This window comes from Sus scrofa, chromosome 11, assembly GCF_000003025.6.
Source record: "Sus scrofa isolate TJ Tabasco breed Duroc chromosome 11, Sscrofa11.1, whole genome shotgun sequence".
Taxonomy (NCBI): domain Eukaryota; kingdom Metazoa; phylum Chordata; class Mammalia; order Artiodactyla; family Suidae; genus Sus; species Sus scrofa.
In genome coordinates this window covers 64,432,874-64,460,309 of record NC_010453.5, presented here as the reverse complement: position 1 = coordinate 64,460,309, position 27,436 = coordinate 64,432,874, and the positions used below count along the sequence as shown (strand labels likewise).

The window sequence follows — 27,436 nt, the reverse complement described above, 5'->3', positions numbered from 1 at the left end:
ACGCAGACGCTCAGCCCTGCGGCGTAGGCCAAGGCTTCGTGGAAGGCGGCAGAATCACTGGGATCATAGTATTCCAAATAACTAATAATTTTCCCCAAAAGGACAGGCTGAACTATTCTGGTGCCTTCCTGAAAGAAAAAAGTCATATTGAGAAATTCAAGGCATACTGGTTTTTCTTAACACAAGCTGTACTTTTGTTATTAGCGTGTTAAAAAGACACTTTGACAATATGCTACATTCATAGCTAATCTAGGAAAAAATTATGCAGATCTGCTCTCTTCTATGAGACAAGCAGAAAGCAGTTTTAACCTCAAACCAATTGTTTACATTCAAAGACGATGAAGCCTTAGTACACTGTGCTCAGTACACTGGGGATGCTCAATAAATACCATAACCAGTGCTTTAGAACACACTTGACAAAATACCAAGTGAGTATTGGCCTAAGATGAATAAGGAAAAAGGCAGCAGAAGAAAGGTGAGAAATTTGCTTCCATGTGAAGGAGCCCTGCTGACAGCCTGTCCCTGTCCCCTGTGCACTCAAGGCCCCAGCCAACAGGAAGTCCAGGTGGCTCACGTACAGGAGACACACTCTTGCCATCGCCTCCTGCTTTAAGAGCCTTTATGAACTGAGACTTTGGCACAAACACAGATCCAATCCTTCCCTACCTGAGGTTCACGTGTCAGTAGATCAAGAGAATAGAGCTCAGATTTTCGTGGTGAATCACAAAGAAACCAGGCTTGGGAGGCTCCCAGGCTCTCAGTTCTGGAGGGCTGGCTTGGGGGGGGTTATGTCTTTACCTCCTAGAAGCTGGGATGTTCCCCAGAATCAAAAGTTAAACATGCCATAGGCAAAGCTAAAAAATGATGTCTTCCATGGCTCTCCATCCAACATACGCTGCAGCTGCTGGTTTGGGAGAAACACTATCCGTCATCTATCCCCCAAGACAAAAATCAAATCCTAAACCAATGAGATGAGAGGCATGGGGGCTATGACCTGAGTAAGACTCGGGGAAAGCAATTTTCTGTCCCAATGTGAAAGGCAAAGGAACAGCAACACTTACCCACCCTGTGAAATAGCCACTCCACCCACAGCCTACTTCCTCCCTCTAATTACCCCGTGTGAGGTCCCTTGTCCCCCATCAAGGACCCAGAGATTATCAGAGAAAGACAAATATATGACATTGCTAATATGCAGAATCTAAAAAAAAAAAAAAAGAAATGAATTTATTTCCAAAGCAGAGACTCAGAAACATAGAAAACAAACAACCAATGGTTACCAAAAGAAAAGGAGAGTGGGGAGAAGGGTAAATTAGGAGGTTGGGATTAACAGATACAGACGATTATACATGTAATAGACAACCAACAAGGACCTACTGTATAGCTCAGTAATGACCTATAAGGGAAAGGAACCTAAAAAAGAGTATAGAAATATGTGCGCTGTGACATAAACCTGTAACTATGACAACACTGTAAATCAATTATACGTCAATAGAAATTTGTTAAAAAGCGAAAGATAGAATTCATGGAAAACTGGCCTAGGCATCAGAACATTTTGCTTCAGAAACCAGATCAGCCATCGGATGATGATGACTCCAAGCCCATCACAAGCCCTCGTGCGCCTCCAGGTCCTTATCCATGGAAATACCTGCCTTCTTTACTTCGAAGGAATCCTGAGAAAACTAAATGATATACAACAGCTCAGAGTGCTTTGAAACCAGCATAAAAACAAGTGTAAGCTATGATCACTTTACTACACAGAAGTCCTGGGAAGAAAGCTACTCGATTCTTAGTGGCACAAGCTTGGAAAACTCATTTGCTGCTGAGAGGTGATCATGGAGAACATGACCTCTTGAGAAACGTCATTCATAAAAGCCAGCTTTTCCAGACAGTGATTAACCGTTTCACTTCTAAGCATATTCTTAAAATTCCTGACCATTATGGAGCTCCCTTGTGGTGCAGTGCGTTAAGGATGCAGCATTGTCACTGCAGCGGGATCTGCTGGGCTGCAATCTTCCACATGCTGTGGGTGAAGCCAAAAAAAAAAAAAAAAAAAAAAAAAAAAAACTAACCATTCTGAGTGCAATCTTGAAAAATGAGTCACCTATTTCCTGACTCCTTAAAATGGATTGAGGGGATGGGGGGAACAAGTGAAATAACTGAAGGAGATTAAGAGGTATAAACTTCCAATCATAAAATAAATAAGTCACGTGGCTATAATACACAGCATAGGAAATAGAGTCGATAATATTGGAATAGCTTTGTGTGGTAACTACACTTATCAGTCAAAATTCTCTAATGTATAAAAATATTGAATCACTATGTTTGTACATCTGAAATGCAAGTCAATTGTAATTCAATTTTTAAAAAATTTTGATTCCACAATTAAAACTTACATAAAGCTTTAAAAAAAGATAAGGAAAATGGATTGGAAAGCACCACCCCCATTATGACACAGTCACTGTGGACACCACTCACATCTAATGGCTAACGCTATGTGCTCAGGAACCAGCAGGTGTGCACAGCAGGTGTGCACAGCAGGTCTGCCCTGCAGGGCACCTGTTCCCTTTGCTCAGTGCTCCTTCACCCCTCCCTTGCTGTGTGGTCCTCAGGGGCTGCTCAGGGCCCACAGTGTCTCTGCCCCCAGCAGCCACTCCTCAGCCTCCTGGGCGGAGGGGACTGAGGGACACTTGGAAGAAAGGGTTGGGGAATAAACGCAAAGCCCAGGGCAGCTCTTGGGGAACCAGCCCTGAATCGAGACACAAAGCTCCCTGTAGACTCAGAGGGTCTGCTTCCTTCCTGTCCATCAGCTGAGCTCCAGACGGAAGATTTCCACAAACACATGCCTTGGACACCTGGACCAGAGACAATCAGCAAGCGTGGCCTTGGACAAAGGCCAAGTGGCCAGACAAGCCTGGGCCATTTCTAAAGGTCACAGGAATAGGTCACAACCCCAGCCACTCCTCCCCTCTCAGGGGTAGGACTGGGGGAACCCACACTGGCTCTGTGAGGTCACCCCACTTCCACACCAGCAGCTTCAGAGAGAAGGCCCCAGATGACGTGGGGAGATGACCTGTGTGTCTCTGGCCCATGAAGCAGCTGTAGTCCCGTGGAGGTGCACACATGGGCTGGGCCTGCCAGGAGCTCACTGTTTGATCTGTTCTCATCAGGGGTGGCCTCCAGGAGCTCCAGGGTCAACATCAGCCTGGTACTCACTTCTCTGAGCGTTACTGTCATCCTCAATTCTCATAGAACAGAGGTTTTCATACTTCAAAATCCTGACACTAAAAGCCTGGTCCTCAACTGGCATCACCTTCCCCTTCCCGGGGCACTGCCAGTAGTGCTGGGGAGGCCCCGCCTGTGCTGTCAGTGGTCACAGCACACTGCCTGGGAGTCATCAACAACATTGGCCTCAACAGCCGGAACAAGCAAGCACCCTCTGGGAGAAAGGTCAGCTTCACGTCACACTAATTTATCTGCTCCAACCCAGGAACTGCCTGTCCCACCCAGCTGTCACCCTAAGACCTCAGGCCTGGGGCACATGGGAAAGTGGATTCAGACAACAGGACAGGAGCACTGTCCACACCCCAGGGGATGACCTGGGGTTCTCATTCCTGATGAGCAAATGCATCCCCAGATTCACAGAGACACCTCCTCTCAGAAGCAGCCACGAGCTCTCACTAAGTAACAACAGAGAGGACTCAGCCTGTGCCCAGATCATCAATGTCCCAACAAGTCACCACCCCAGACCCGCTGCCTTCCCACGGGTCCATCTCAACAAGCTGGTGTGTAACGGTGTCACAAGTGTGTGAATGGACATGTAGACGTAGCTCACCAGGGCCGCCACAGCTCACCCACGTGGGGATGGTAAGGAGGGAAGGTGGCTTCTTCCTAAAGGCTCCTGACCCCTGTGAACCCAGCACAACGCTGCTGCCAATGTCACACTCTCAGCACTTCCAGCTCCCAGAGGACGTGGTCGCCTGGACTCCACCCTCATTTATGATCCCCAATCTGAGCCCCTGCTCCCGGGAGTTCTCAGACCCTGTTTATTACCCTGAGCCAATTCAGGGTGCAGGTGTCTGAGACCCTGGAGAGAAGCTCTCAGGAAGCCTCCCTGACCCTGGACAAGCCGTCAGTGATTAGATGGTCAGGCTCGTGAGTCAGAGTGCCCGAGATGGAACCTTGGTCTTTATGCTTCGTGTGACCACAGGCACACATTGTAACCACTTATACTCAGCGTCCTCTCTTTTAAAGGGGAGGTGATATAATACCCAGGCCTTCATGGACTTAGCCAGAGGAACACAAGTGACAGCACATGTAAAGTGCTCAGAGCAGTTCCTAATACACAATACTTTTTGAGTACTTACAATTGTTATTACTAAACAACTAATAGTACTGCTACCACTGCTACTGAGATGAGCTCATGTTACTGCTAGAGTACTTCTGGGACTACTAGTGAGTATGAGTCCCTGATACTATTATGAGTACAGCTAGTACTACTATTGAGGATGAGCCCCTGTCACGGCTATGAATACTGTTAGGACTACTGCTGAGTATGAACCCCTGTTACTATAATGAGTACTGCTAGGACTACTAGGGAGTATGAACCCCTGTTACTATAATGAGTACTGCTAGGACTACTACTGAGATGAGCCCTCAGCTCCTCCACGCCCCACCTTCCTGCCATGACCGCCCAACAACCACCCTCTGAAAGAGGGGCCAGCGCTCTACCAGTGGCCGCCTTGTGCAGCCCCCAGGCTGGCCTTCCTGGACCCCAGCAGTGAGTATCACTGGGCTGGACAACTGTGGGATCAACACTCCCCCCTGCCCTTTACACAGCACTGTGGTACCTGGGGGGGTCTGTGTCCTCTCAAAGGTGACACTCTGCCCTGCACCTGTCCCCACCCTCTGGCACATGGCCAACCCACCTTTGTCTTAAGTGTGAACTCAGTCTCCTGGCGCCATCAGTCACCTGGGAGCTGACAGAGTCTCTGGTTTCTCCAATGAGGGGGCAGATTCACCTACCTGGCCACCCTCTGCCCACAGGGCCCCTCAGGATGACAAGAGCCACACTGTCCACCTACAAACCCCTTGCCCACTGTCCTCAGCCCAACAAAACATACTGATGACAACTCATCACCTTCTCCAGCTAAACAGCCCTTCCTGGCATCTTCCTCTCTGTCCCTCCTGCTGTCACACCCACAGGCTGCCCACATCCCTAAGGCGGCACGAAGGTACCACAGAGAGCAAGAGCCACCAGGAGGAGGTACGGCAGACACCCCGCAGCCACAGCCCACAACAGGCAGGCTGACTGGCACTGTGCCCCAGGGGAAGTGCTCTCACTGGGGACCTTGACCCAGTCCCTTCAGGGTCATGGAGGTCACGGACCTCATGGCTTCAGCCTTTGGTTTCCCTCTGCACACCCCCTCCTACACCCTCTGTAAGTGCCAGGTTGCCAAGCCTCCCCTTTCAACCAGCAACGCCCCTGACAACCAGGGACACCAGCCAGATGGGTGGGGCACAGAATTCATGGTGAAACTGGAGCTCCCCCAACAGGGTGCTGGGGAGTCCATCCATAGGGAAGGGGGTGCTCCTGGGAGCTCTGGGCAGCTCCAGCCCAGACCCAGGGCCCCAGTTCTGTTCTTCTGGAAGAGAAGAAGCAACGATCTCTCCTTAGGAAAGCATTTATCAGATGGGGCCTGGTCAAGCTAAAATTCTTTGCTGAGCACCTGGTAATGCCTTATGTTTCTGGGGCTCTGGTCCAAGATTGCTTCCTCCAAACCACAGGGCACATATTCCTTGAGGTTGTAGGATCTTATTTTGTTCAAGGACCGCTCTTAGCATTTACCTTATTAACTGAGCACCAACAGTGTCTTAACATGGTATCAAATGACCTTTCCTTTCAGTGCCATCCTTCCATGACACTACGTTTTAAGCAGGTAAAGAAAAACAGCAATTCCCCAGAGGTCCAGCCCTTTAAGCATCTGTCCTTTTTAAAGATAAACTCAGTTGCTGAGCTCCGTCAGGTTTCTCAGATAAGACTTATCTCAGACCTTCAACTACTGGCCTCTCTCCCACTGCCCCGTCCACCTCAGGACTGATCCACATTCACTGAAAAGCAATGCACCGTATGTAAAAGACTTTACCTCAAGAAATGTAAAAACGCCCAAAACTCAATAGGATTTCCAGTAACACTTGATGATGGCTTTCATTAAAGAAGGCTCCCGTGCATCTTTCTCAGCACTCGAAACTTCCCGATCCCAGTACCTGCGAGGAGACACTAAGAACAATAAAGGACAGCCTACCCGCCACAGGGAGAACAGGGGAGGGGCAGCGTGGAGACAAGCCTCTACTGCAGGGCCCTCTGTGACTGTCCCCGAGGGGCTGGCTAATGGCTTGCAGGCTCCTGAAGGCAGAACCATGCAGACCCTGAAGCACCAGAACAACAGGCTTTGAGGGAAAGAGGCTCAGTCTCAGGACACACGTGCCTGCCAAGCTCCGCTGGACTCACAGCACAGGAGCAGCCCAGGAGGGCAGCCGAGCTCCTCCAGGGACACCCCCTAGGGGACAGAGCCCGGCATCCAGGGCCTTGGCTGAGGGCCCCTCCTCTTCCAGCCTCCAGAGTCAGCTCAGCCTGGGCTCCGCCTGAGGGGCAGGGGCGAGAGTGCAGGGTCCGGGGAAGGGGGCTCCAAGAGAGCCCAGGGGAAGGCAGAGCCCACTCCCACCACCAGCCACACGGAGACCTGCTCCCGCTTCCTCCCCCGCACCTGGCTGCCTGCTGCTCACCCTTGCAGCTCTTCTCCAAGGCGCGCGGAGCGATCTTCTGGAAGCACCGAGTACATGTCATCTTCCTCTAACCTCCGCTTGTAGCCACGTCGCAACAGGGGGGTTAGCCACCTGTTAAAATGGAAAGAGAAGGAGAATGACATGCATCCAAACCAGGCATCTCTGTCTAATTACAATCCTACATTCATGGGCTTTATAAAAAAAAAAATTACATTTTAAATATAGAGAGATACGGGAGGAAAATACTTAGATATGTTTACACACACACACCAGCTATAAATCCTGAAAGAGGAGTTCCCATCATGGTGCAGTGGTTAACGAATCCAACTAGGAACCATGAGGTTGCGGGTTCGATCCCTGGCGTTGCTCAGTGGGTTAAGGATCCGGCGTTGCCGTGAGCTGTGGTGTAGGTCGCAGACACGGCTCGGATCCCGAGTTGCCGTGGCTCTGGCTTAGGCTGGCAGCTATAGCTCTGATTAGACCCCTAGCCTGCAAACCTCCATATGCCACGGGAGTAGCCAGAGAATTGGCAAAAAGACAAAACAATAAAATAAAAAAATAAAAAATAAAAAAATCCTGAAAGACCCTGGAAGCAATGACACACTGGTACAAAGAGCACTCCAACCCCCAGATCTCGGGTTTTGTTCTTTTTTAACGTACACAATTATAATCTCTTTTTTCTTGTGATGACAACTTTTAAGGTCAACTCTCAGCAGCTTTCAAATGTGCCACACAGTGTGATTAACACAGTCATCATAACGGCCTCTACATCCCCACCACTTATTTACTTTATATTGGGAAGTTTGGGCCTTAGGCCCCTTCACCCAGATCTTGACTTTCTAACATCTTTCTTCCCTAAAGGGAACCAAGGCTCCTTGCAGCAATGGCTGGTTCCACGCTTGGGCAGTCTGGGTCAGCGCCTGATGATTAGCTTGTTGGGTGTAAGGTAAGGGCCTGACATTAGGCTTTGGAGACACGCCCTTCAGAGACATCCATCTCCCATGAACACATGCCAGCCACACAATGAGATAAAGAGCCTGGCCACCCCACCCATGAAGTCCCCCGTTTTCAGAAAGCTCTGGGTGACCAGATAACAAACCATTTCACTGACTGCTTGCTTCTGCCTTCCCACACTTTAATTCCCACTCTTGTGTTTTAAATACACCAATAAACAGTGAGTACGCAAAATCCTAGACACCCCACCCTCCACCCCCTAAAGGCAGAACTCCAAGCCCAGGCTTGCTCGCACGTCCTCTTTCTCTCTACCCAGGACCTCACTGTGTGGCCCCAGGTGTGCCTTGAACCCTGTAGAACACGTGAGTGATAAACCTTATCATTTCAAAGTTCCCTGATGGTTGTTGCTGAGACGCGTCTCGCAATCGTAAGAACCACAAGGGCCAGCCCAGTCATAACACTGGCTCCAAAAGGGCCATGTCTGTGGGGGCTGCCAGAACCAGCACAGGCCCAGGTGAGCAGTGCCCCAGGCATGCCCAGCCACAGCATCGCTATCAACAGACCAAGACCCACAGGCAGAGAAGGTCCATGATGGGCCTGGGACCTCTTGCACCATCAAGTGAGGAAGCGCTCAGGAATTGTGAGGATGTGTAGAAAGACAGAGAAGCCAGCTTGAATGGCTCTCACTACCCAAACCTGGGGTACTGTCAGCATCACGACAAATACGTGGCAATGAATGACAACCCATTAAATAATGAAAGACTCCAGGAGTCCTTACTGCTATGTTGACAGGAGAGAAAGGAAATCTCTTGCAAAAGAATGCAAACATAAAAGGAATCCTGGAGTCAGAAGATTATCAATGGAAGTTAAAATTAGTGAGAATGATATTGACATTATCTCAAATTATCTCTCTGCAAATTACTTCTTAAATATAAAAGGAAAAATCAGTAACTGTACAGATGTTACCCCCAAAAAAACTCTTTTCAAATCCATTATGCATTATATAAATAATAATGATTAATATGCAGAGTGAGCCCAAAGATTCACACCATTTTTCTGATTTTGCCAAAGTAAGGAAATTCCAAAGCCAGACAATAACAACCCATGAAAGCAGAGACCACATTTCTTTCATTGCATTGTTCCTGGGACAATACAGGTACACAGGAGGTGCCCAAGAATGATGAGTGGAATAAATGAATATCCATGAATCATTAAAGAAGCAAGAAGAGAGACTGAGCTTCGGGTTTTGCAAACCCCGTACCTTGGCACCTCTGAAGAATCCTAGTCCAGGAGTCTGAAGACCAGACTCTGGTGCCAGCAGTGGTGCTGAGGACCCAGGGCCTCAACTGTGTCTCCCTCCCCTCCTCCACTCCAGTCCAGCATCTCCATGACCCTCAGTATCTCTAGGTCAATTTCCTTCCAAAACACAAGTATAAATCTGTGAGCGTTACCCTTAAAAAGGTTTGCAACACGTTGGGCCAGTTACCCGATAGTTATCACTCCAGACAAGGCTCCAGGAACCAGCACTGGGGCTGAACCATATGATGATGCCCAGCCCTGAAAGGAGCTCTTTAAATTCTGCTCACACAGGAAAAGATGCTCGACATCAGTCATCCTTAGGGAAATGCAAATCCAAACCACAATAAGACATCACCTCACACATATTAGAAGGGCTACTATGGGGAAAAAAGAAAGGAAGAGAAAACAAGTGTTGGTGAGGATGTGGAGAAACTGGAACCTTTGAACACTGATGGGGGAGTGTAACACACTATGATCACAAAGGACAAACACTGCATGATTCTATTTCCATGAGACAACACAGTGCAATCACATTCATAGGGAAACAAAGTAGCACTGGGGTTGTCAGGGGCTGGGAGGAAGGGGAGAAGGCAGTTTGTGTCTGATGACGCATTAATGTAGAATGAAAAGAATTCTGAGGAGTTCCCATCGTGGCACAGAGGAAATGAATCCGATCAGGAATCATGAGGTTGCAGGTTCGATCTCTGGCCTCACTCATTGGGTTAAGGATCCTGCGTTGCTGTGAGCTGTAGTGTAGGTTGCAGACACGGCTCAGATCCCGAGTTGCTGTGGCCCTGGTGTAGGCCGGTGGCTACAGCTCTGATTTGACCCCTAGCCTGGGAATCTCCATATGCCGTGGAGTGGCCCTAGAAAAAGCAAAAAGACAAAAATAAATAAATAAATAAAATACTATGTCTTCTCTTAAAAAAAAAGAAAGAAAGAAAATATACATTCTTTTCTAAAACCTACAACAATTACCAGGAGCCACAATGCACTTCTTATCCTAGACCCTAAGTCCAACCTGTGCTGTGAAAACACTAAAAACACAAGTGAGGTCATTTGCATAAAAGTCGGTCAGCTAGTGTTACTGGCATCATTTATCATTTTGGAGAGCAGATCAAAATCAAAGAGAAGAAAATCAAATACCCAACGAGAGGATGAAAACTCCGTTTTTCTCTACAAGGTGGGCTTGTCTCTGGGCGCCACTTCCTGGCTGGGCTCTTTTCCCGGGACAGCGAGTGGGGGACACAAGGCATCACTGAGGCACCTCAGACTTGAAACCCAGGGTGGCAACCATGATTAACAACTAACTTCACAAAAGTCTAGCCCCCACCCCCTTTTTATTTAGCCTCCCCCTTGGAATTGGGCAGTTCCCAGGACAGGGATCAAACACATACCTGAGCAGTGACCCAAGCCACAGCAGTGACAATGCTGGAGAGATAACCTGCTGAGCTACCAGATGCCCCTTTTAAAAGTTAATACTGAAAGAACAAAGTCACTGGGAGGAGTGGCTTAAAGCAGTAGCCAGCCTAAACCTCCCATCAGAATCACCTGGAACCTTGTTTAAACCCCACCCCCAGCCCCGTTCCCTGTTGCCCTTATTTGCACCTCCCCTTTGAGGACCACTCTGGGGAGAGGGTCCCTGAGGCCTGTGGGGTCGTATCTGGATCTCTAGCCTTGAGAGAAGTGGTGGGTGGTCTCAATCCTGGCGTGTGTCGGAAGCCAAAGCAAAACATGCTCAAGAACAGTGTCCACATCCATTAAATAAAAATCAGAGTGTTTTGTACCCACATGAAATTTGCCACAACTAGGTACCAAGACATACAGTGAGAGACGCACCTGGACAAAGGAAGGAGGAAGAGAGACATGGTCAGAGACACAGGCACAGAGGGAGCCACACAACTGGAACTCAGCTGTCACCAAGGAACATGGGGAAGTGGGGAACGTTATTGGAAGACGGCAGTGGTCCAGGGCACTAATTAGATAAAGGAAGCTGTTCTTAAGTTACTTGCTTAGGAAAAAAGGCTGCAGCTTTGGTTCAGAATTGCGAATTTCTGAGCAGCACTGGGGAAGCCGGCTAAGGGTGGGGTGGGAGCATCCAGACCCTTCCCCACAAGGGGTGAGTCCCCCTGGGCAGCCTGGGCTCTCAGCCTCCCTGCCTCCTGCTCCCCGGTACAGGAGGCTGATGGGAAGGTGAGCAGCAAAGCTGGGGCACCTGACACCCCAGCTACCAGGTCCCGGGTCTCCCTCCCAGGCCTCCCTTGCCCTGACCCTCAATCCTCAATCCCTGAAAAATGCCAGCAGCGTCAGGCCAGGCCCCCTTGGCAGCTGGGTGTCGCATGTTCAGCTGGGCACTCACCAGAAGAACAGGCTCGAGCAGAGGTTCCCGTCCTGCAGCGGGTTGGGCTTTCCCATGTTGCCCACCTGGGTGGGCGTGGGCTGGAGTCACACTCTTCTGGCTGTGCTGTCACTCCCGCTGCTCCTGGAGGCTTGGCCACCAAGTAGGTCTGCTGGGCAGGAGCCTGAAGTCCACCTCCTTCTGGGAGTGAAGCACCTATGGCTTGCCTGGCTTCTGCTGCCCAGGGCCACTCCCTATGCACCGGCCACAACTGCATCCACCTGTAGCCCTGAGCCCCAGAGCCTAGATCAGTACAGAGCAGCCGGACCAAGGGGTGGCCAGGCAGGCACTGCCAGGAGCCACACGCTGTTGCAAGGCGAGGCCTCCTGCACAGTAGGAGGAGGCGGGTAAAGAAACTGCCAGGCACTTGGTGTCAGGGGCCTGGGCACCCAATTTCCAGCACCCTGCAGTGAACTCCACTGAAGTGGGTGCTCTGAGCCCAGGCCCCACCCAGAAGGTGGAGTGGGGAAGTGTAGGCTCTATCAGCTCCCTCTGCTCAGAACAACCCACCCCCTCAGCTGTGGAGAAGACCCAGAAAAAGCTGCAGAGGGAGATAACAGCCCGCCCTCTGGGCAACCTGACCTCATCAGGACCAGACAAGGATGCAGCGGGAGGTTCTCCAACTATAACCCAGCAGGACCCTATGGGGCCTTCCAGGGATAGACACCCCACCCCACCCGCGTCCTCTGCCTGCCTCTTTGGAGAAAAGCTTTAGTCTGCCACCTCCTCTGAGTTACAAAAGGTTGGTTCAGGAATCAATGACTGAAAGAATGTGAACATGTAATAACAAAAAAATATTAAGTGATAGATCAGCCATATAACAGTCACAGAGTCTTTAGTTCCTCCCTGAAGGATACAGAAAACAGTGTCTGACGCACATCTCCGACTTGTTTTGTAGATACTAAAACCCCCACCAGATGGAAGGAATGAGCTGCCTGATGACCATGAGCGGGGAGCCCTCAGACCACCTGGAGCCTGAGGACTGAGGATGCTAAACCACTTGATGCCACCCTGGTCCCTCACCACGAACCAGAGAACAGTACAGGAGCTGATCACATGCCCTGGACTCTCTCCCTCACCTTGCCTTCAAACACCCTCCTCTGAAATCCCCTGGGGAGTCTGGGTCTTTTGAGCATGAGCTCCCTGTACTCCCTGCCTGGCCCTTGCAAAAACCTTCCTCTGCTCCAAACTCCAACATTTCGGTTTATTTGGCATCACTGTGCCTTGGGCGCAGGAACTTGGGTTGGACAACACAACCTGCAACTAAACCCTCAACTGGCCAGCGTTTAGCATAGATTGTTTGTTTCGCTGCAAGCGAAGGTAACCGAAGCTTAGAGGAGCTCACATGATTTAGGAAGATGAATGCATGCTGTCCTGGGGACAGGCTGTGGGCATCTCACATGCTGCACTGTGCTGGGACCTCTGTGAGCGTCTGCTGCCCTCCTAGACTGGGAAAGGGGAATAGGACACGACAGAGAGAGACTGCCTGATGATTGCTTTCATCGTGTGCTCAGATCCTAGCCGAATAACAGCAACGCATGTTACAGAATCCAGGTTATGCATATTTCTGGAGAACTTACCTCACCCTTCACTTTAATAATGCCCTATTCAAGAAGGTGTTATCATCTCCCTTTGACAGATGAGGGAGATGAGGCTCAAGGACAGCACTTGTCCAGGGTCTTAGAATCGGGAAGTGATGAACCCTGGTTTGGCCTCAAGTCCACGTCCAGCAAGGTCTGTCTCACAAGAGGATGGACAGGGTGCATAAAAAGAGCCCAGAATATGCTTTTTAACTGAATGAATGACTGTAGGGCTGAATGAACAACATCTTGGGCTCTTACTCACAAGTCTTTAGTTATTTGTGTAGCCATCTTACAGCTCAGCAGTCTCTTCCCTTCCACCTAGATGAAGAAAGATCAAAGTTCGTGAAGCTTATAACAAGATCTATTATTTTTCTGATAGTTTACTGTGTGCCTCAGCTACACTGATGATATCAGCAATGGTCTGGGCTTCAGTTATACAAGATGAATAAGTTAGGGAGACCTAATGTACAGCAACGTAGCTATAGCTGACAATATTGTGCTGTGTACTTTTTTGTTTTGTTTTGTCTTTTTGCCATTTCTTGGGCCACTCCCGCGGCATATGGAGTTTCCCAGGCTAGGGGTCCAATCGGAGCTGTAGCTGCCAGCCTATGCCAGAGCCACAGCAACTCGGGATCCGAGCCGCATCCGCAACCTACACCACAGCTCACGGCAACACTGGATCCTTAACCCACTCAGCAAGGGCAGGGATCAAACCGCAACCTCATGGTTTCTAGTCGGATTCGTTAACCACTGCACCACGACGGGAACTCCTGTGCTGTGTACTTTTAATGGTCTAAGAGAATAGATCTTAGATGTTCCCAACATAAAAAGGAGAAAAAAAGGAAACGGTTACAGTGTGATGTGATTGCTATGTTGACTGGCTTGGCTGTGGTGAATATTTCAGCATATATATGCATATTAAGTCATTGAGTTGTACATCTTAAATACATACAATTTTTTAGCGTCAATCTATCCCAATAAAACTGGAGGGGACATGTCTTTTAAAAAAAGTAATGTATTCAAACATTTTTTAAATAAGTCAAACATATAAGAAAGGCAAAATGTTGATAATATTCTGTTGATGGGCAAGATGTGGATTTATTACTCTATTTTCTTAATATTTCATGCATGTTTGAAATTTTCTGTTGCAAAAAAGAGTCAGAAACATGTTCATTTTTTTAATTACCTGCCTTTCTGGTGTTTGCTCTTTCCCAGAGAAGACAATCTACAGCCTCCATAACCAGCCCTCACCGGATGTCCAGTTCTCTTTGACATGCCCCACCGTTTCCAGCCTGTAAACACTCAGCTTCTGGTACTACTGCAAAGGTGAAGACAGTGCTTGCTGAAGTGGGAGGTCTAGTGACGTCCCTTGTCACACGGCCCCAGACTGTCCTCTCCCGTCCCCACAACCATCTCCGGACCACGGTGAGCATCTCCAAGCTGCCACATACACTCGATCCCCTCACCTTCTGCTTTTTTTAAAAAAACGAAGAGCTTTTGAAACTTTTTAGGGTTTTTTCCCTGAATGTTAACTAATATAGAAGAGATGCTGAAATCCAGTGTTGAACTGTACAGAGAAGATTGGACACGAAGCTAGGGCACCAGAGCTCTAGATGTTTCACTTACTACCTAACCTACCTCAGGTCTAGAGCAGGAAATTGCCACCCTTCCTACTTGCTGCAGTTATTGTGAACCTCAGAATTTGTGAATTGCACTTTGTAAATCCTAAAACCTAAGTCAACATACAAAGAAAAATTTTGAGCCTTTTTTTCATTCGTTCAACAAATGTTCAGTGAATGCTTCCTAGGAGCATGGCCTCTAGGGCAGGCACAGAGCTTACAAACATGGGGAAGATGTCATAGGACCTCTATCTGTGCTCGTTTACTGATCTTAAATGGTTCAATACTATAACTGAAAAGTCAGTAACAAGTGTTGGAGAGGATGTAGAGAAACTGGAGCCCTCGTACATTGCTGGTGGGAGTGGGAAATGGTGGACAAATGCTGCAGTCCCCTGGCCTGGAATAATTCTGTCTCCCAGGGTCACCCAGCAGGAAGGAGCCCAATTGTCTAAGCAGTGCCGTGCTTGCTAATACACTTTTAGTGGCCTCCTTCCCTTCTCTGTCTCACTTCTCCACTCCCTACAAGTGTTTTCCCGGGAACCCTTCAAAATGAACTATTTCTCCTCAAATCCTTGTTTCAGGGTCTGCTACTGTGGGAACCTAAACTAAGACACCTATCAGAAACATCCTTCTTATTACTGATAAATATATTCACTCTCTTGCTCATGGACCTTTTATTTTTATTATTTATTTGCTTTTTAGGGCTACATTCACAGCATACAGAGGTTCCCAGGCTAGGGGTCAAATCAGAACTGTAGCCGCTGGCCTACACCACAGCCACAGCAACGTGGGATCCGAGCCACATCTGGGAGCTACGCCACAGCTCATGGCAACACCAGATCCTTAACCCACCAAGTCAGGCCAGGGCTCAAACCCACATCCTCATGGATACTAGTTGGATTAATTTCCGCTGAGCCATGCCAGGAACTCCACTCCCTTGCACTCATAGAAGACCTAACTAATCCTATACAGCCTGGGTTGTCAGTACAGCAGCACAATCATTAAGAGGATCCTGAGAACTTGAAATGCATTGGTTCAAACTGAGATGTGCTGTACACATAAAATACACAATGGAGGAGTTCCCATCGTGGCTCAGTGGTTAATGAATCTGACTAGGAACCATGAGTTGCAGGTTCGATCCCTGGCCTTGCTCAGTGGGTTAAGGATCCGGCGTTGCCGTGAGCTGCAGTGTAGGTCGCAGACAAGGGTTGGATTCTACGTTGCTGTGGCTCTGGCATAGGCCAGTGCCTGCAGCTCTGATTAGACCCCTAGCCTGGGAACCTCCATGTGCCATAGGAGCGGCCCCAGAAAAGGCAAAAAGACAAAAACAAAAACAAAAAAAATACACAATGGATTCCCAAGGCAGTCTAAAATATTTTTTGTCTCACTAATGTTTTTTGCATTGATTACAGTTAAAATGGTATGTCGAACACACTGGTTTAACAATAGCTTACTAGCATTAATTTCATTTGTTCCTTTTCACTTTTTAACATGACTACTACAAAATTTAAAGTGATAGAAATAGTTCACATTCTATTTCTATGGACCCAAGATAAGGTGGCTGCTTTGGATAAGAGGCAAGTGGTTTTGGAGACCATGGAAACTGCTAAATGAGGCAGTAAACAAATTTGGCGCACGTGCAAAAGCACAACCACTAAGAGACAGCTTTATCATTACCTGCACCTGATTTTGCTCATTAACCTACGTCACCTTCCCTAATAAAAGTCATGTGGGCTAAAGCCTGGGCGCCTTTGTTCTGTGGAATGGAGTGCCTCCCGGTCCCCCACTTTCTAAACGTCTTGTGTGTTTTGTCATGTCTCGCAGCCCCTCTTCCACGATCTCCCGTTGCCCTGCAGTGCTGGACGTGGCAAAGTGGGAAAGGGCAGATGGCCTTTGGCCCAAAGCTGGTGATTTTGGTCAGAAAGCCTGAGGTGCCAGCGCTTCTAATGATCTGGTCTCTGAGGATACATTTAACCCATGTCATGTGTCCATGGGTTCAGAATTAAACCACCTAGTGCAGCTTACTTGTGACCCATGAGAGATGCTACTCTCTCTAAATTGAGACCAAGTCCTGGACCAAAAGTTTCCACCCCTTTCACCAACTGGTGCCTATATTACACACATATATGTGCCTATATGTGTGTAATTTATCATTCTTCAACAGCCAAGGAGCTTTGTTAATCAAAACAGCTCATGCAGGCTATTTCTAGCACACATCCTTCCTCTAGGCCTGCAACCCTCAAGCTGCTTTTCTTATTTCAAATTTAGACTTCCATTCAGTAACTGACTATCAAGCATTACTTTGCATCTCTGCCTATCAGTCAGCTTGTTCAGTTTCCATAAAATAACCATCTCTGGTATTGGAATGGCACTTTGTAGATCCACTTGGGTGTCTTATTACATTTCCTACATTATTTAAAACAAAAAAATAGAAGACAGAAAAAATTAATGTGCTAATATTAATAATGCAATAAATGCAAATAGGGGGAGAGCACGAAGTAGAAGAAAAGGAGATGCCTCTTCAGTCGGCTTTGGATGCACATTGGAAGTGAGCTTGTGGGTCATATGTTTAATTTTGAAGGAAGAGGAACCATTTTTTTTAAATCTATGGAATACATACAGCAGCTTTACTCATAACTGCCAAAGCTTGGAAGCAACTGAGATGTCCTTCAATAGGTGAGATGATAAATAAACTGTCCCATCCAGAAAACGGAATACTATTCAGCATTAAAGAGAAATGAGCTACAGAGCCATGAAATGACATGGAGGACACGTAAATGCTTATTACTAAGGGAAAGAAGTGAGTCTGAAAAGGCTACATACTGTATCATGCTAACTAGATGATAAAAAGGCAAAATCATGGAGACGGTAAAAAGATCAGGGGACGCCAGAGGGTGGGGGTGGGGCTGAGGGATGAAAGAGGAAGGACAGAGGATTTTTAGGAAAATGAAAATACTATGACACCGCAATGACAGAAAAGTCATTAAACATTCGTCCAAACCCAACACCAGGTTGAGCCCTAATGGACACTATGGACTTTGGGTGGCCATGATGTGTCAGTGTAGATTCATCAGGGGTAGCCCATGTATCACTCTGGTGGGGCCGCTGGGAGTGGGGAGGCTGTGGGATGTGGGACAGGGAGGACATGAGAAATCTCTGTACTTGCCCCTCAGAAAGAAAGAAAGAAAAACTATGAAATACGGTAAGATATTGGTGAAGATTATGTATTCAAATGCAGAATGTTCTAACAGAGGAAATGGAGAGTTTTAAGTTATAGACTGAGATCCTACATTAATATCATGTCTCACTGATCCCTTAGAGAATTTCACAGGCTTACACATCATCTGATACAGATACAGCTTGCTTCCACTCGAGCAAGAAAATCAGAAGGCCAGACTTAGTTTTTTCCTGTCAATTTTTTAAAATAACTTATAAAACTATGAAAGATATCATCATAACCTCCTTTCTATCCCTTGCAAATCACCATCAGTGAGTCCATTTTTTTCTTTATTAAAATATTTTTTTGTGTGTGCACAACATTGTAAATCACAACAAATCAAATTTAATTAAATTTTTTCTTCTTTTTTTTAAGGGCTGCACCCATGGCATATGGAAGTTCCCAGGCTAGGGGTCGAATTGAGCTGCAGCTGCCACCTTTCGACACAGCCACACCAGCTCCAAGCTGCATCTCTGACCTACACCGCAGCTCACGACAACGCCAGATCCTTAACCACCAAGCAGGGCCAGGTATCAAACCCAAATCCCCATGGATACTTCTTAGGTTTGTTACCACTGAGCCACAACAGCAACTCCAAAAATAAATTTTTGTGTTTATTAAATGTGACTTCTTGTAACTAAGAGAATTTGAAGTAAGAAATACATTCATAAAAATAATTTGAATTGCTGGGGAGTTCCCATGATGGCGCAGTCGTTAACGAATCCGACTAGAAACCATGAGGTTGCGGGTTTGGTCCCTGGCCTTGCTCAGTGGGTTAAGGATCCAGTGTTGCCGTGAGCTGTGGTGTAGTTTGCAGACACAGCTCGGATCTGGCGTTGCTGTGGCTCTGGCACAGGCCGGCGGCAACAGCTCAGATTTGACCTCTAGCCTGGGAATCTCCATAGGCCACGGGAGCGGCCCTAGAAAAGGCAAAAAGACCAAAAAAAAAAAAAAAAAAGAAATTGGAATTGCATATTACTAATGTTTATCTTTGCTTTGGATATTCATAAATAAATGACATTAGGGGTTAAAAAGCTAAAGTACTATTCCTGATCATAAAGAACTTTAGAATTTTTTTTCTTTTGTTTTCTGAAGACATCCCTCTTCATGTCAAGCAGTCTACTTTCAACTGCACTCTCAGGGAAGCTGTGGGTATAAATGCAGCAAATCACACTTAAATGAAATGTATGTTTCATATACTCACAGAGCTCACAGGGTTTTTTGGTTCGTTTTTATTTGTTTTTTGGAGGGTTTTTTTTTTTATAGATTTATAAGGTTGTGCCAATTTCTGCCTGCAGCAAAGTGACTCAGTCATATATATATATATATATATTCTTTGTTTATATTTTATTTTTCATCAAGATCTATCCTAGTAGGTTAGATATATCTCCTTTGCTACACAGTAGGACCTTATTGTCTATCCATTCCAAATGTAATTATTTGCATCTATTAACCCTAAATTACCGGCCCACCCTACTCCCTCCCACTACACCCTTGACAAACACAAGTCTGTTCTGTGTCAGTGAATGTGTTTCTGTTTTGTAGATAGGTTCATCTGTGCCATAATTTAGATTCCACATATAAGTGATATCACAAAGAATTCTTCTTTCTCTTTCTTACTTCACTTAGTATATGATTTCACAGTTTATACTGTGTAATTCACACTTTTAGAGTCATACCTATGAGTGAAGGCTTTTATTATGATATGGACAATAGAAATTAAGTCTATGATGTTTCAATATTAAAACAAAAATATCGACTTTTTTTTTTCACCATGCCTGTGGCGTGCAGAAGTATTAAGGCCAGGAGTCAAACCTAAGTCACAGCAGTAACAATACTAAATCCTTAGCAATTAGACACCTATGGAAGTTCCCATCGTGGCACAGTGGTTAACGAATCCGACTAGGAACCATGAGGTTGCGGGTTCAATCCCTGGCCTTGCTCAGTGGGTTAAGGATCCGGCATTGCTGTGAGCTGTGGTATACGTCACAGACACGGCTCGGATTCTGCATCTACAACTCTGATTAGACCCCTAGCCTGGGAACCTCCACGTGCCACGAGAAGCGGCCCTACAAAAGGCAAAAAAAAAAAAGAAAAGAAAAGAAAACCAACAATTAGACACCCATGGAACTCTGAAAAGTGTTAAATTTTTGATGAACATTTTTCTAAAATGTAGTGCTGATATCCCTCCATTCTCAGAGCACACAGAACATGATGATAAATATTCTTCATTGTCTGGATCATTACCAGCTTGGAGTACTGGGCTGTTTGGTACAATACTCTTAGGGCCTAATGAAACACAGGCATAGGGGTTTATGGATTTATATATATACACTTTTCAATAGCTACTATTTAACTTGAAAAATATTCATGTCTGTATTTTACATATTTTTCTTCTCTTCACTTTTCTAATATTTACTTTTTACTAATTTTAAACAGAGTTGTAAACTAAGATTTAATAGGCTTTAAAGTAGGAATCTGAGAGTCTTCTAGGAATGATAATGATGAGTGGACATATAATTTTGGCAACTTAGATGCCTTTTGGGTTCGGTTGTCTTCTGTGAGACTGAAATTGTACAAAGAACGACATGTGGAAAAGTGCATGCTTTCAGAAGGTGCTTTGGTTTGTTAATTCCCTCTTAATATGAAACATTTCAAGAATGCTAAGAATACCCCCAAGGTTTATTGTTTAAATGTACACATATCTCAAATACATTATATACAATGCTGATATTTTCCTGCTGATTTAAGAATTTTTGTTAAACAAATAAGATTTATGGCAAAACATTAATCAAGGAAATTAAAGGGGATTGAAAGAAATGGAAAGACAGCCCATGCTCCTGGATTAGAAGAATTAATGTTGTTAAAATGGTATACCACCCAAAGCAATCAACAGATTTAATGCAATCTCTATCAAATCACCCATGACATTTTTTACAGAACTAGAACAAATAATCCAAAAATGTATATGGAACCAGAAAAGACCAGGATTGCCAAAGAAATCCTGAATGATAAAAAAACAAAGCAAGGAGTTCCCATTGTGGCTCAGTGGAAACAAATCCGACTAGCATCCACAAGGATGCAGGTTCAATCCCTGGCCTCACTCAGTGAGTAAGGATCTGGCATTGCTGTGATATGTGGTGTAGGACCCAGACATGGCTTAGATCTGATGTTGCTTAGCTGTGGTGTAGGCCAGTAGCTACAGCTCCCATTCGACCCCTAGCCTGGGAACCTCCATATGCCATGGGTGTGCCCCCTCCCCCTGTGCAAAAAAAAGCAGGAGGTATACCTTCCCCAGACTTCAGAAAAAATTTCAAAGCTACAGTAATCAAGACAGTGTGGTACTGGTACAAAAACAGAAAATACAGACCAACAAAACAGAATAGAGAGCCAAGACATAAACCCATACACCTATAGTCAATTAATCTTCAACAAAGGAGGGAAAAATATAAAATGGGGAAAAGACAGTCTCTTCAGCAAGTGTTGCTGGGAAAACTGGACAACTGCAGGTAAATCAAAGAAACTAGAACAAACCCTCACACCATGCACAAATATAAACTCAAAATGCCTGAAAGACTTAAACATATGATATGACACCATAAAACTCCGAGAAGAGACCACAGATAAGACATTTTCTGCCATAATTATATAAATTTTTATTTAGGTCAGCCTCCCAAGGCAGTAGAAATAAAAACAAAAATAAAACCAATGGGACCTAATCAAACTTAAAGCTTTGGCACAGCACAGGTTTCCACATCAAAAACACAACCTATAATGGGAGAAAATATTTGCAAACAATGCAACCAACAAAGGCTTCATCTCTAAAGTAAACAAACAATTCAAACAACTCAACAAAAACACAACCCAATCAAAAAATGGGCAGAAGATGTAAATAGGCATTTCTCCAAAGAAGACATATGATGGCCAGTAGGCACATGACAGGATGGTCAACACCGTTCATTATTAGAGAAATGCAAATCAAAACTACCATGAGATACCACCTCACATCAGCCAGAATGCTCATCATTAGTAAGTCTACAAATAACAAATGCTGGAGAGGGTGTGGAGAAAAGGGAACCTTCCTATACTGTTGTATACAACCACTATGGAAAAACGAGTATGGCGCTTTCTCAAAAAACTGAATATTAAACCTCTGGGGAGTTCCCGTTGTGGCGCAGTGGTTAATGAATCCGACTAGGAACCATGAGGTTGCGGGTTTGGTCCCTGCCCTTGCTCAGTGGGTTGGGGATCTGGCGTTGCCGTGAGCTGTGGTGTAGGTTGCAGACACGGCTCGGATCCCGCGTTGCTGTGGCTCTGGCGTAGGCTGGTGGCTACAGCTCCGATTGGACCCCTAGCCTGGGAACCTCCATATGCCGCGGGAGCGGCCCAAGAAAGAGCAAAAAGACGAAAAAAAAAAAAAAAAAAAAAAAACCTCTGGGAGTTCCCGTCATTGCTCAGTGGTTAATGAACAAGGATCCATGAGGATGCAGGTTTGATCCTTGGCCTTGCTCAGTGGGTTAAGGATCCAGCATTGCTGTGAGCTGTGGTGTAAGTTGCAGACTTGGATCCTTCATTGCTGTGGCTGTGGCATAGGCCAGGGGCTACAGCTCCAATTGGACCCCTAGCCAGGAACCTCCATATGTTTCCTAGGCTAAAACAACAACAACAAAAACTCCTTTATGATCCAGCAATCCCACTCCTGGGAAAAATCTGGACAAAACTTTCATTCAAAAAGATACATGTTGGAGTTCTTATTGTGGCGCAGTGGTTAACAAATCTGACTAGGAACCATGAGGTTTCGGGTTCCATCCCTGGCCTTGCCCAGTGGGTTAAGGATCCGGCGTTGCCATGAGCTGTGGTATAGGTTGCAGACGTGGCTCAGATCCCACATTGCTGTGGCTGTGGTGTAGGCCAGCAGCTGTAGCTCTGATTAGACCCCTAGCCCGGGAACCTCCATATGCCACGGGTATGGCCGTAGAAAAGACAAAAATAAAATAAAAGATACATGCACCCCTATGTTCATAGAAGCACTATTCATAATACCCAAGACATGGAAACAACCTAAACGTCCACCAACAGATGAATGGATTAAGAAGATGAGATACGCATATACAATGGAATACTCCTCAGCAAAAAAAAAAAAAAAAAAAAAACCGAAATAATGCCACTGGCAGTAGCATGGATACAACTAGGGATTCTCACATAAGTGAAGAAAGTCAGAGGACAAATACCGTATGATGTCACTTACACGTGGAATTTAAAATAGGGCACAAATGAACCTATCTACAAAACAGAAACAGACTCACAGACATAGAGAACTATTACATTTAGAAGAGATAAGCAATGAGGTCCTACTGTGTATGTGTGTGTATGTATATATACATACATATACACATATATATATTTTTTATTTTGTCTTTTCAGCATATGGAGGTTCCTAGGCTAGAGTCGAATCAGAGCCACAGCTACCGGCCTATACCACAGCCACAGCAACACCAGATCCTCAACCCACCAAGCAAGGCCAGGGATCGAACCTGCAAACTCATGGTTCCTAGTCAGATTTGTTAACTGCTGCACCACAATGGGAACTCCGGTCCTACTGTATACTACGGCGAGTTATACCATGATGGAAGATAACGTAAGAAATAGGAATGTATGTATGACTGGGTCACTTTGCAGAAATTGGATTATTATATCAACTATACTTTAATTTTAAAAAATAACATTTATGGAAACCAAAGAGAGACAGAGAGAGAGAGAAGCCAAAGACTGAGCCCTGAGGCCCACAAACATTCACAGGTTGAGACCCACCCAAGGGGACTGAGGTGGGAGAAAATGTCCAGGCAAAGACGTGAAGAGGGTGTTTCCAGAAGGAAAAGGTGGAGCTTGTGCTTCTGAGAGCCTAGTAAGTTGAAGACAGGAGAGTAATGATTGGATTTGGCAAAGTAGAGGTTTTGGTGACTTAATACAAGCAGTATTTGAGAGAGAAAGTGAAAGAGAAACCCAGAGGGTACCGGACGTACGCTGCCCAGGATGTACATCCAGTGGTCCCTAAGCCCTACCTCCTGCCGGCCTCTCCACCACCCACCAGGACCTGGGATTCTGTATCAGATATAAAAGACGTCCTCCTCTGTATTCCAGCAGTCCTGGAGACACAAGAAATTTCTGCTTTTGAGTGGCAGGACCCAAATAAGAAAGAAAAACAACACTGCTGGTCAGTTGTGTACCAAGGGCTGAAAAATCCCCCCACCATCTGTGGGGAAACTTTACCTAAAGACTTAAAACATCAACATCTGGAGGAGGAAACCCTGATCACCAGCCCCACCAAGGGAGCCTCTGAGAAAACGTCTGTAACCACCCTGAACCACCCAGCTGATAAAGAATATAAGATGTCCAAGAAAAGACTAAAGCATCACAGAGCAGGGTGACGCTCAGGCATCATTCTCACCAGAGATCAGAGAAGCTACCCCAGGAAAGGAAAGAAGCCATTTGCAGCCTGGCCCTCCCAGAACTAGAAGACAGCTTAGAGGTTCCCTGGGGAACAGCTGGGTTTTGCCGCATCCAACCCCTAACTACGGTCCACTGTCTAGGCCTCCAAATGCAAAGTTGAAAGGAAAGGACGATGACCCTTTTGAGTGGAATTCAGAACACAAAAGGCTTTGCAAGACCTGAAAAAGCAGTTACTTCGGGCGCCTGCCCTGGCCCTCCCAGATGGAGCTGAACCCTTGGACCTGCACATTCAGGAGAGAAGAGGAATCGCCTTCAGGGTATCAGGTCAAAGTCTGGGACTCCTTACGGAGGTAGCTGCTTATTTCTCTGAACCATTGGACCAAACTCAAAGGGACGGCCTCCTTGCCCACGGGCAGTAGCAGCTACACCAACTCTACTAAAGGAGGCGGAAAAGATAGGTTTGGCAGCCAATCACTGTATGGACCCCACACCAGGTTCAGCTTTAGAAAGGTCTAAGGGAGCAGAATGGCTACTCCCTGAAGGTCGATTCAAGGTCAGGCTATGCTTTAGACAACCCAGTGGTTATCACAATAATCTGTCACACACTAAATCCTGCTCCCACAGAAACAGGGCCCCTGGGGCATCATTGCGTAAAACCACAGACACGATCTATTCCAGTCACCCTGGCCTAGGAAGTGAGCCCCCCCAGACCAAAGGCAGAAGAGGAACGGCTCACAGATGGGAGCTGTCTTATAAGAGAGAGAAAAGGGCTGGTGGGTATGCAGGGACCTCCCAGACCCAAGTCTCAGAGCCAGGAAGCCCAGCCCCAGGGACTTCAGCCCAGAAGTTCGAGCTGACAGCCCTCACCTGAGCGTCAGAGCTCAGGACAGGGAAGATCTTACTTGTTTACACGGACTCTCAGGACACAGATCCGTCCTCCATGCACACAGGGCTATTTGGAAAGAAAGGGGCATGCTTACCACAGAGAATAGGCAGGTGAAACACGGGGTGAACATATTGAGACCCCTAGAAGTAGTGCAGCTTCTGGAAAAGGTGGCAGCGACTCACTGTCGGGACCATCAGAAAGGGAACAGGGAGGCAAGAAAGGGAAACAACAAAGCAGAGGCAACTGCCAAAAGGGCGGCCCTGGTGATGGGGACAGAGTCGGATGGTCACACGGGGAGTCGTAGGAGTCCCAGGAGGGGACCACAGAGACAGAGGGGAACCTAGGGAACTGCGGGAGATGCTGTAAGTTAACCATCGCTCAAAAAGCCATCAGAACATCATGGAACGAAGCAGCCTTGTTTAACTATAAAACCACCAGAAAAAGCACGAGATACGCCTCAGGTCATTATGTCCAAAATAAAATGAGGCCTTCGTTCAAGTTCAGCAAGATAATGATCCTCAGGGCCAAGGACAGGAATTGAGGGGAAAGACGACCTTCCAAAGCAGGAGACCCTCATGATACAGAACCTGAGATGATTCGACATATTTTAGCACAGGTTACCTCCCCTCTGCGGATCTGAATAAGCACCGTGATGGTCCTAGTTTGACCTCATAGGGTTCAATACTCTTCTACCCCAATAAGGAGGAGGAGCCAACGGCACAAGCCTGACCTCTACTTGAAGAATGAGGAAGAGGCGGTCCTCACCCCCCTCCCCACTTTCCTTGATTATAAAAATGTAGCTCACCTACCTAATCCTCAGGGCAGAGCTTCCTCGCCTTTCTGCTTATATCCCTCACAAGCGTCCTACCTTAACAAATCTATTTCTTGCCAATCATTTTCTCTCTCACTGAATTCCTTCTGCGCTGAGACACAGAGAACCTGGCTGCAGTAAGTCCAGACACCAGGTGAGTGATTCTAATTTAAAAAACTGTGGGCTCAAGTCCCATTCTGGGTTTAGGCTGGGTTCCAGTCAGCAGTGTCTTGGTTGCACTAGAACCAGCAGCTTGGCAATTACCCGTCATCCCTAAGAGGTCAGATCCATTCAATTACTGCCCAGCCTATCCAAAGGAAGAATTAAACAAAGCCCAGAAATGAAGCTTCAATACATAACTGAGCAGGACCCTCTGGGGCCTTCCAAGGACAGACCCTCATCCCACCCTTGTCCTCTGCTGCGTCTTGTTTATAGAAAACTGTAGTCTCCCAGTCCCGAGCCACAAGAGGGTGGATAAATAATTAATAATTGAAAGAATGTGACCTTGAAGCTACAAAAAATAGTTGGGTGAGGAGAATTGGTAACAATTTAAACAATGGATCAGCCACAGAGCTCTCACAGAATCTTAAGTTTCTTCCTGAAGGACATAGATAACAGTATCTGAGGCACATCCCTGAGTTGTTTTCTGATTCTAAAACTCTCACCAGATGGGAGAAATTCATTGCATGATGACCATGAGAAGTGGCACCCAGGCCCCCTGATGTTAACCCCCAAGACATGCCCGTCACCTCCTTACCAACCAGAGAATTGTGTACAAACTGCAGTGTAACAAGTGTTATCACCTACGAGGCAACCCTCCCTCGCCTTGCCTTTAGAAACCCTGCCCTGAAATCCACTAGGGAGTTCCAGTCTTTTAAGCATCAGCTACTTGTACTCATGATTTGGCACCTGTTCTTCCTCACAACCCAGTGTTCGTAAACTGGCTTTATTATGAGAGGATGAGTTGACCCAAATTTGGCTTAGTAACAGAGGGAGATCTAGAGGCCAGGGGAAGCCAGTTAATGAACATGAGCAGATACTTCTCTCCCCAAACTGCAGCTTGTCAAGCCATCAGGCAGGCTCATCAAGGAACTCGCCGCAGGAGGGAAGCTCTCTATAACTGGTTAGTTGAGTTTATGGTAACACCTGGCAGGAATAGTTAGCCCTGTAGTAGAGACACATCCCCTCTGCACAATGAACACCCCCAACACAAGACCCCCCAAGAGGCCCCCAGATAAAGCCCTTTCAGGCCAGAGGGGCATATCCTAGAGAAGATGGGCAGAGTGACCTGTCATGCCCAGAGCATAGGGCATTTCTTGGTGCTAGTGGACGTGTTTTCAGGGTGGGTAGCAGGGTTCCCCACTGGAACTGAAACTGCAGCTGAAATGGCTACAGTATTCCTAAGAGATAGTCCCTGAGATTGGGCTCCCAGGATC

General features: G+C 46.6%; 1 protein-coding gene across 1 annotated transcript; it reads right to left on the bottom strand.

Annotated features, from left to right (window-relative positions):
* On the bottom strand, nt 1-24,701 carry LOC110255846 (multidrug resistance-associated protein 4-like). The gene is made up of 4 exons (XM_021065789.1): nt 23,916-24,701; nt 6,784-6,894; nt 6,144-6,264; nt 1-128 (listed from the first exon to the last, which is right to left on the bottom strand). Exons 1-3 carry the CDS (start codon nt 24,104-24,106, stop codon nt 6,171-6,173), a joined length of 396 nt encoding a protein of 131 aa, XP_020921448.1. The 5' UTR covers nt 24,107-24,701; the 3' UTR covers nt 1-128; nt 6,144-6,170.